This window comes from Argiope bruennichi, chromosome 7 (assembly GCF_947563725.1).
Source record: "Argiope bruennichi chromosome 7, qqArgBrue1.1, whole genome shotgun sequence".
NCBI classification, from domain to species: domain Eukaryota; kingdom Metazoa; phylum Arthropoda; class Arachnida; order Araneae; family Araneidae; genus Argiope; species Argiope bruennichi.
Window position 1 is genome coordinate 54,261,235 of NC_079157.1, and position 11,598 is coordinate 54,272,832.

General features: G+C 28.6%; 1 protein-coding gene across 1 annotated transcript in view; it reads left to right on the forward strand.

Annotated features, from left to right (window-relative positions):
- Positions 1–8,895, forward strand: part of LOC129975377 (thrombospondin type-1 domain-containing protein 7A-like) — a 610,131-nt gene extending 601,236 nt beyond the window's left edge. The window contains exon 32 of the mRNA XM_056088439.1: positions 7,001–8,895. Coding sequence (XP_055944414.1) covers positions 7,001–7,148 — 148 coding nt within the window. The 3' untranslated portion in view covers positions 7,149–8,895. The remainder of the gene's footprint in view (positions 1–7,000) is intronic.
- Positions 8,896–11,598: the final 2,703 nt, after the last annotated feature.

Below are 11,598 nucleotides of genomic sequence, written 5' to 3' on the forward strand. Positions count from 1 at the left end.
TTCTTATTATTTATTGAAGTAACTGATTATTAAGCGTACAGAATGTACTTATATTCTCTCCTCACGATTTTGTTAAGATCGATGTCCTCACACCCCAGCCCTCTTAGCACCCACCGTCATTGCTTGAGCTATTTCAAACCTATTTCGAAAAATATTTTGAAATTAAAAAAAAAAAGAAGAAGAAGAATGCCATATTTCTATAAGCGACGGTAATAGTCAAAACATGAATCCTTGACTCGTGATTAAAAGCTATATGACCAAAGCGAATTAAGGGGAAAATCATATTTAATCCAATATACGAGGTTATTTTACTTACCTATAAACAGACCTGGAGAGTATATCTGATTGTAGTAAGAAATTCGTTGTTGAAACGCATATTTATCCGTCATTTTTGCGATTAAAAGGACAGATCTAGCGTTTTCTTTATTCAGTCATAATACTCCTTAACCAACTAGGTTACTAGTTGAAACTCTTTGTCTTCTGATTAAAATTTTTATTGGCCTTGACGTTAGATAAGAAAGATTAATTTTATTGTTTTGGAAGTCCAAAGGTGAATATACGAATTGGCAAAATATACGAAATATTTCGCTAAAAAATGTAACCTGTACGAAAAATAAAGGATTGTAGCATAAAGAAAAAAATCAATTTGATATTTAATAGCAGTTTTGAATATACATTGGCTTAAAAGCATGAACGTATATTAAATACTAACAACATGATTTGTAATAAATTCCTATTTGGGATTGACACATTTGTTAAACCAGCTGGAAAGAGACTGACTGCTATTCCCACTGCTATCAGTTCTAAAATCCCGCTCTTCTTAAAAATTAAAAGGACCAGTAATATTTTTAATGTGATTACGGTGAACCACAAAAATGGGCTGAATTTATTAACGTTGATCCATGAAGTAAATGGAAAGTGGCCTCCGTATAGCCGCAAGTCCTTCCTAAGCTCTTTCGCCTGTTACAATTTATCAGGATAAGGGGTTGATAAGTTAACACATTCCAGCCTCCATGTTATCTAGATTTATTTCCCTGCACTTCTGACTAAGTGGATTATCTTAAAGCCTGTGGCATGTCAGAACAACTTCGGTACATTATGAATCTAAAAGCATTCATTATTAGAAGCAAAAGTAGGTATTTATGCTATTTAAATTATTTATTCAAATATAATTTGTAGTCATCATTTTCATATTCGTAGATTATATTTTTGTAAGTATATTTCAATAAGTTATTTTCTGTTCATAAGACTATATATATTGTTTCTAGCATGTCCTTTTGATTTGGCTCCTCTACTTTTCTGTTCATGTAAAAAAAAAAAAAAAAACTTTTATTTGTGCTAAAAAAATCCGCATAGTATCACAGATATTCTACAGTGCTTTGAATTTTCAATAGATCGATCCTTCAGTTAAAACTCAAATAAAAACTATTTTGTTTTTACAATATAGAATACAATATAGCACTGGAAAAACTATAAATTGCTTCAATTTGAAGATTTCGTAACATCTTCATAATCTCGAAAAGGAGTACAAATTTACCATTAAATAAGCGAAAACCACCTGAATCTTAACTAGTACAGAAATTATTATTTAATAATGAAGTAAATAGTTATCATGAAAGAAAATAGATATCAGAGTTATAAATATCGCAATGTATCCTATAATATTTCATTATTTTGTGCCCTGTGAAAAACAAGATAAATTTTTTTTTAAAAAGAAAAATATATATATATGTCCCATTTTACAAGAAAGGTTCTAACTATGAAGGTGCTAAGTGTGAATGAGTTATCTGAAAAATTACAATTTTTAAGTTATTTTATTTTCTCACTTATATCATTAGATTCTGGGTGTTCCCATTTTATAGACTATAAAGCAACTATAGTCTATAAAGCAAAAGCATAAACTATATTTATAGTCTTTAAAGCAACGAAAATGTTTATGTACTCTCCACACTTTTCATTTCGAATTTAAAAAATTATGAACGATTTAATTCTAATTTATGAGTTAGAAAATATAATTCGAAGCACGTATTGTACACATGCAAAACTATTAGGTTATTAAAATTCATTAATATAGCTTGACATTATAAACAGAATAAAATTCTTAAAAGATTAAAAAAACATGTCAAAAATAAATCCATACTACTACAATGTGCAATATAAATTATTAATTATGAGTAGTATAAATTATTGTACTTTAAAAAGACATTCGATAGTGAATTATTTGGGCTCTTGAAAGACATACTAAAGAAATTTCATTGCATTATAACTTCAGGACTTTCAATGAACGATTGATTTGTTGATGTACTTTCAATAATAATATTATTTTCATTATGCAAACAAAAACATTTTATTATTTAATTTCATGGTCATAGTATTTTTAAAGAATTTTTAAAAAGAAGAAAGAAGGCAATATTTAGACAAAGAAATTTTAGAAAGAAGATAATACATTAGTCAAAATAGTAATTTTAAAGAGGCCTTAAGCTTTTCTTTTTCTAAAATTAAAAGATCGCTTTTTAAATTTGAAATTTTGAAGGTTCCTTGTTCAATTTGATTCACATAAAATTTTCTGTAATTAGTGGCAACTCAAATTAACGATATCCGGGAAACAACTTGATAATATCATTACACCATTTTATAGTTGTGAAGGCTACGATAAAATATTTCGAAATTATTTGTGGGCAGAAGGTTTCAAAATTCTTTGCAATTTTCAAAAACGATAATTAGCAAACGATTTTGAAGTAGAAAGATACAGTATCCTTAGCAAGAATGTAAAAAGAAAAAAACAGGTTTTATTTCCATTAAGAAGTCAGAAATTTTGATAACATTAGCTTACAATATAAAATGGCAGATGACTCTGTAATTGACAATATATTGGTCAAACAAGCGTCTTAAAAATGTTATATTTATCACCAATCTTTAAAGAAATCAGCTGTTAGACGATGAACGACGAATTTTTTCAGCAGTAAGAAACATTTTTTTTTTCAAACATTGCTCATGTTTTATCACATCATCATAAATTATGCTTAATGGTGAGGAAAACATAGTATCTGGTCTAACAAGTGAATAAAATTCAGTTCAGTTATATTAACGTCCCGTTTTAAAGCAAAACTAGGGTTAATTTAGGATGGACCTCGTAATTTTGAACCGCAGTCAGATGACGAAGACGACACCTGAGCTGGACATGATGTTATTAATTATAATATCGTTACTTCAAGCTTTCTACAGGCTATCAGCTCTTATTACCACTGACTTCTTTGATAATGATAAATTTATTTGAAAGTTAAATCTTACGTTTTTCATATAAATGTTAACTACTCTCCTGTTCACACGTTCCTTGCCTCATTTTGTGCACTCCAATTTTATTTATTTATATTTATGAGTTTTTAATCGGATGGCAACTGACGGATTTCTTTTTTCGTACATTTTTTTAGAAAAGTTTGTTTTGAGGACTAGAAAAATTGTTTATTCATGTAACGGGATAAACCTGTTCCATAATAGACGCCGTATTCAGTGTAGATTTTTTCTAGTGTATTTATTTGTTATTTTTTTGTTTTCTCCCTTTTGTCCTCGCATGCTTCATGTGTTTTCCCTTCCTTCTTTGAACAGCTCCCCCGAACGCAAATAAACGAGGTCCCTGTTGTTGTCTTTCTTCTTCAGAGTCCTCTGTAAGTCGACCTTTTTTCTTCCCTTTATTATTGTAGAGATAGCATTGTTTGTTTCTTTCAAATTTCTAACGTCGATTTGCATTTTTTGGTACTGTTTCAAAAAGTTAGCGTAACAGCCTTCGCGGAATGCCAGAATGAGGCTTTTATCAGATACGAAAGATGAATGGAGTGTTTTTTTTCCGGGTTTTAAAATGTTTTTGTAGATGTAGTTAGCATTTATTTTAGCTAGTATCAGTTTATGCAAATTTTTACACGCTTTTTTATCATGTGAGAACATGATGTTGTTTTGATTAGGCGGTTTTGAAGCACAAAATCGCGTAGGCAATGAATAAAGCATAAATAGAAATTTTCATCTTTATCTTTTAATCGCATATTTTTTACCTACTTTTACCAGTATTGCTTTATTATTACGTATGCTTCTTTGACAGCAGATGCGTTTTTAAAAGGTTGACGTAGAACTATGACATCATAGCTGTTATTTCATCTCAAAATTTGTCGCTCCAAAACTTTGTTTGCCAGCTAGAAAAATTGAAAATAGGATAGGATAGAAACTTATAGAGAAGTCTCTTGATTGTTTCAAACCGATTTAAACTGGTTCATGACTTAATTAATTAAGACAAATAATGACTTAAAACGTAGTGCCATCTGGAAGTGAATTTCTGTAAAAGAATGGCTAATTCGATTCCATATTATTATAATGATGAGTTTTGAAATAAGATAAACATTTTTCCCAAATTCCGATGAGACATAAAATAGAAACAAAAATAGAGAAAAAAATGAAATCATGACCAAAATTTATGTACATCTGATAAATTTTCGTCATAATGAAAATTCGGGCATTTGTCATATCTGTTTCCCATTCCCTCTCTTCAAAAAACGCTGCCGCTATTGATGCGAGATGCGCCTTAACACTGTTTTGAAGCTCTTCGTTAGCTTAGAAACACTGAGTTTTTCTTTTAAGGATAAAATATGAAGCGGAAATGTTTAAATTTTGATGCGTTAATTGACTAGCTCGCTGTTTGAACTGCCAGTATCCTCTGAAACAGAACGAGATCTGCTTGCGTTAACAGACTTGCGTTATTCCTCTTCTTCTTCATTGAGAACGCGATTTAGAGACGAGTGATTTTAATTTCTTCCCTGAATAAATGGTTATCAAACCAAAGCTTCCATATTAATGAGGAGCTTTAAAATAACATTAAAAACTATTAAACGTTGATGTGCTAACGTTTTTCGAAGAAGGAATAGGAAAGCTTGTTAACTACAGACGGGCATCTACATGCCAAATGCCTGAATAGTCGTGGCTATTATCATTAAAATTATTTTTATTTTCGCATAATTTTTGGTAGTGTTATTCTTTACACTAGGTTGTTTTTTTTAAGGTCCATCACAATTGGAAGAAAAAGTCCCTTCTATGTTAAAGAATAAAAGGTATTGAATAATTAATATAAAAGCTTTTCCAAACACGATTATATTATTACATAAACAACGAAACATTTTTTTCTTTAAAAATATGCTAAAAGTAATACATTAAATAAAATAAAACCTCAATAAATATTTTTAAAAATATCTATTAAAAATTAAAGTAGATTTTAAATAATATTGAAGTTTCAATTTGTTTAGACTATTTCTATTAATGCCTCTTGTTTTTATGATTTTTTTAATATCCATATTTTCAGAAGCAATTTTATTCCATTATTATTTAACAATTTTTTTATGATTATTATGTAAAAGACATACTTATTATTTGTTTGGCAGTTGTATGCCTATTGCAAATTTATTGCATATCAACAATTATGCTCATTCGATGGCAAATTTCATTCGTTTGCTAATTCCACATATCGATCGAATAGGCATTAATTATAAAACGGCATGGCAAATTATCATACCATCTGCATCACTTAATAATATTTTTTTTTCTATTTATCTCAACTGCCAATATAATCCTTAATATATATCTGCATACTAAGTAACGTATCATAATAAAAATGCATTTTATTAAAAAAGAATGTGCGTTTTATTATGAAATTGCATTTTAAATTATTAAATATGTAGGTAATTCAATAAAACATCGTGTCTAAGAAGCTTTGTATTAAAAAAACAATTTATCCTACTCATTCCCTCCGAATACTGGACATCCCAAATTTTTCTTTGAGAGATAAGAAAAATTCCTTACTCCCCGCCCCCTTAAAAAACCGCAATGGCAATCCCTGTTATTAAGAGCTTGATATACAAAAGAGAATCTCGTTTATCTTATGGCTACTAATCAAATGTCTGCTCTGGAATCCTTTGAGATTTCTCAGATCCTGGGCTTCTTAAACCATCCGGGCGAGTGTCAGAGATGAACAAAGGACACGCCTCAGGTATTCAATCCATCACACTTAACGAAGAAGGAAGAAATTTCGGCATGATATCCAATTGTATCGGGTGCCCTTCGTAGTTTCGTTGAAGGAGCGTTTGGGGCCTTTCAGTATGGATCAAGTTAACGTTTTGTTTAATTTAGCTTATTCATTCAAATACTGCGCACATTTTTAATTGCAAAATAACATTGGAAAATTTGATTATATTAAATCATGACATTGTATAACTCACGCTTACTTAAGTGAAATGTCTTCTCGGGATATTAATATCTCCATGAAATTCTAATGGTTTTGTTTTAAAATTTCGAGTTAAAATGAAAGCATATGCTATTATTGAACTATTTAATTTCTTGTTTTAAATAGGCTGGAATTTGCAAACAGAATTTTTGTCCACACATAATTCTGTCAATTATACAAAGTTAATACACAGTAATCGGAGTTTTAAGTGACTTCTAAATCCAAAACTTAAAGACTTTGTAATGCTGCATTAATTTACCTTTTTTTTTTTTTTTTTTTTTTTCTTTTTTTTTAAGTTGTATAAACTTTCGTTTTTGGAATCTAATTTTTTTTCATTTTTCAGACTTATTAATTTTTTTTTTATGTAATAAGTCTACAGTATTTTTAATATCGCAAACATTCTTTGTATAAATTTATTCATTTTATTGTTCATTTAAACATTTTAATTCTCGGTCTTTATTTTAGCATATTTCATTATATTACTAACATTTTTACTTAATTATTTATGTACAAATTTTAATTATTTAATTAAAATTTTATTAAAAATTATCTTTTGAATAAAAAATATAATAAATAAATAATGTTATAGCGCATTCACCAAATTAAGTTTAAATCTTGTGCATCAAATGTGGCCAACTATACTGTACAAAGCTGATAGAACTGGGACATTTCTCCTCCGTATAAATAATATATTATAGTCAAAATAAGCATTCTGAACCTTATTTCGTTCTTTAATTCCAGTCGTTCGAGTCTTCGCCAGAGGTCAGTTAGCGTGGAGCGGCAGCCCAGCGTGCGGAGAAGGGTCAACGCGTCCAGGCAAATCAGTGACCACTGTAACACCGACGGACTCCCCAACAGCACCGGAAATAACTGCACCCATCACAACTGACCAGCCACCGATCTGCATTCGTTTAATAAAGCATATCATCATACTACTCGATATTTATTTGTGTTTTTTTGCTTCCAGTTGCAAAGATATTATACAATGGAAACTTTACCATGAATTCTTTATGCGGTACAAAGATATTGAGAACTGAAATATTCTTTCGCTCCATATTTCTGACTAATAAGTGAGGGATAAAATCTATGGCATATCGTTTGTTTCAGCTCCAAATAAGGATATAACTGATACCAACTGAATTTTAAGCTGAAGTATTGCTTCAAGACAATGTATGAAAGAAAAAAAAAACTATGGCGCATGTTTTGGTTTGGCTCCGACCAGGACAATATTGGGTGACAATTGGATATCGTTCAAATCATTTTTATTTTGATGTATTTCAACTATAAAATCCTAAGCAGAACCCAAATATCATTGCTGTGGAATCCATGGACAATGGGCATTTAGTGGACAGTATACTCGATATTGCATACAACTAAATCACGATGGAATGATAAAGAGAATCTGAAGATTAAAATAAAGAACTAGGTCAATTAAACGTCTCTCATTTTAACCCTTTCAACACTGAACCTCCCCAATCGGCCGTACATATTCTATACTAAAGAGCCCGTTTCTGTTTCAAACCAGGATTGCAGGATATAAAACAAGTTATCACCAAGGATGTCTTCGCTTTTTATCCTGCGCCCCTCGTTTTAAACAGGAACTGCCAAGGCAATATAGAATTTGCATAAACGATCAGGCGGTTTGGTAGTGAAAGGGTTAAAATATGGACAGAATATCGATTTGTGTTGTTTAATATTAAATTCAAAATACACTAATTACTTTCTCAAATCATAAATGGCATATATAGAATTATTAATTGGGCCTAACTATACACACTTTTTACCGAGCTGTTAATTTGAATTTCCACTTGCTGTAGTTTCATTACATACTTAAAAAGGAGGAACCATTATGTTTTATTTGGAAACAATGGGAACATCTCAAGAATGCTCCAAAAATGTATCTGCTGTACTTTTATATCATCCTTCTCGTAGCAACAACGAGTTTGTATCTAGTTTGTTTTTACTATGAAAACATCTCAAGAATGTCCCAAAAATGTGTATCCTTCACTTATTACTAATTAAAATTTTCTATCAGCATTCCTAATATAACTAAGATGAAAAAAGTCATTAATTTGCATTGACTCGAAATTTAATATAAAAATTGCATTATCTGAAGTTTGGAGAAATTGTTTTGGATTAGAATGCTCATTATTAAGCTATCTGGATTAATTAATTAATGAAGTTGAAAAAATGTGATTTCTTACTTCTACAAAATGCTTCAGATATGAAAATTGCTCGAGGTATTCAAACATCTCTGATCCAAAATACCGGAAATTTTTTTGTTCCATATTTACAGGCGTTGTATTCTTTCTTTTAAATAGCAGTGATTTTTTTTAGTAATGTTGATATATAAAATACTTAAAGCCATGCTCTATGCAAGGATTTATTTTTGTATCTTTCATTTTTGCCTTTTTATAAGAAACACTGAATAATTTGATTATTATTTAATAAAATAATTGACTCGTTGCATTTTTAACGCAAAATGAGTAAGAGAAATTTTACTAACGAAGACTGGCATAGCACATTGAATTTTTGATTCATTTAACATAAAAATAAGAGTTGAAAACAATAACTGCTTGTATCAATTTATATGATTTTAACTGAAAAATAATCGCACTATGTGAAATTAAATTAAATTCAAACCAAATGCTAATTGTACTTTATTTTGATAGTTAAAATTATCATTGATTTTTTTTCAGTAACTGCATCATTTAGTTAGTTGTCTCATTTTTGTACTTACAAAATCTAATGCGCTTTTCATTAGTCGAGATTTTTTTTATAAAAGTTCTACAGTATCTTTATGAAGATTATAATAATTAATTTATAATCAATCATACTATTAACAAAATTTTACTTGAATTATTAAAACTCTCTCTTGGGATCAAAGTCCATAATTTAAAAAGCTTTTTCTTACTTAAATTCAGCTCTAAATTTCGTATCATTAACAAGTCTATATCATCCATTGAAATTTAATATAGCATAAATACTTTAAAAAATTCCCTTGCCTGCGTTTTAGATATTCGTCAAAAAGTAATTAAAAGTTGTTTCAAGCTTTGTATGTATGAAACATATATCCACTTAAGTTTATTTACCCCGCCCTGCCAGAGCATTCGACGCATTAAACCTATACGTCTCATATACACTATATCACTGAATGTACTCTCGCATTAGCATATCATCAAATTGGTTTGGACGTTGGAAGCACGTGCATAACTTTAACTACAAATGTTTTGATGTTTATGTATTGTATATATGTCCATTGTGAATATCATAACGTGATCGTATTTCTGTAAACTTCTTGCATCTGTCATCCGAGCTGTAACTATCCAAACTATGTATGATTCAGCATTATTCAATCCGAAGGAAAGCTTCGAAATATGTTTGCAAGTCAAAGTAAATCTGCTAAAAAGAAGATAAGACTTTATATAATTAAACTTAATGATTTTCATATCAGCTGACAGCTTGAGGATTTGGTTCTTAAAATAGTGAAAGATAATAGGAGATATACAATATTAACTCAAAAAAATTAATTCCATTCTTTGAAATAAATTAGTATATGAAGATTTGTTAAATATAATATCCAATTTCCTTCATTGAAATATGATTTCAGAACGTGGTAAAACGAATAATATTAGAAACTGAGAATTAAATAAATTTTTGGAATTTTTTTCTAACTGGAAGATTTAATCAGCTTTGTTTAAAATAATAAAATACATTTTGCCAAATTATAAACTGAATTTCCTATAATAATTTTCCTTGTTCTTTTAATAAATCATCATAAAGAAATGAAAAGTGATATTACGATAGCTGAAATGAAAATCAAACATTTTGATATAATTCTCTATGATTTCAAATAACCTTCTGAAAAAAAAACTGAAATTAATCTATATATAGCTTTCTATATTTCAAATAATCTTCTGGGAAAAAAACTGGAACTAATCTATATATACTATATAGCTCATTGCTTCTTTATCAAATTCCTAAGTATAGAATAAATAGAAATTGTTGAATGTATTGTAAAAAAAACTTCATGTGAAAAAATAATAGTCAAATTTTATAAACTCTTTCATCGTAACAGCTGAAATTTCATGATTCTTGTTTGCAATTTGTCCACATGCTGCATAACTTTTTATTTTCAAAAATGAATTTTTTAGTTTTTATTTCTTTTTAGATAGAAAGAGCATTCATTTTAATGTTTTGCTTCTCATTTCACTTTTCCATATCTATCTGATTGCTCCGTCATGTTGTAATCACAAGTTCTGTACTGCAAAATGTATTATTTGTAATAAATAAATAAAATCTTGACTATCTGCGTCTTCATATTGCTTTTCGAAATCATAATAAAGAAGCGCAAGCCAAAAGGGTTTACAAATGATTGGCTAAACCAAAATTGTACAAGTTTTAAAAATATAATTTCCATTAATATAGTTATTATTAAGAATAGTTATCATTATTACTAATTTCCATTATTAAGAACTAAAGTTGATAGTACAAGGATAATTAAAATGATCTCAAACTTATATATTAAAATAGTTAGTAGCATTATTGATTTGAAAATTCTTCAAGAGAACACATTTTTATGTTTTAAAATTAGTAATGGAAATTTGTATCCCTTGTCAGATATCATTGCCAGGCCACTCTGATACCTTTTACATTAATCCATAATTTCGAACACCTTAAGATCGGACACATTATTCTAACAAATATGAATATATAGTTATTATTAATAACAAATTATTTAATTTTTATATTTCTTTCTAGTTGTCTTTTTGTGGCCAGCTGGTATATTGGGAATATTTTTTGTTCAATTTTAATTAAATTTTGAATATATATTTTTCCATTATCCTCTATACAAATATTTTTAGTATCACATTTGAATAGTTATAAAAGTTGTGTTATTTTAATAATTTTACATTTGTTAGGTTTATTATCTCAATGAACCATTTTAGAGTATTCGAATCCCATATTATACAATTTTTATCTGAGAAATCTATTTCCAATTGCAATTATATTTTATGGTAGTGTAATTTTTCTAATTCCTCGTGTAAAATGTGCAAATAATTAAAAGAAACTTTCTTCTTTAACTTTCAATAATGGGAAAAATACTATACAATTACATACTTGATGAAAAAAATGAAAAGCGATTTGAAAGTCATTATAATAGTGAAATCTATTGTTGATAATTCTGCAATAAAAGATGAAGTAAAAATATGCCAAAATTCAAGAATTATTAATAACAAAAATAGTATAATTATAAATACTTTAAAGATGGTTTTCAAAATGAGTATTGTTCAAAACCATTTACGGAAGATACCAATGTAAAATTGCAAAAAAAAGAT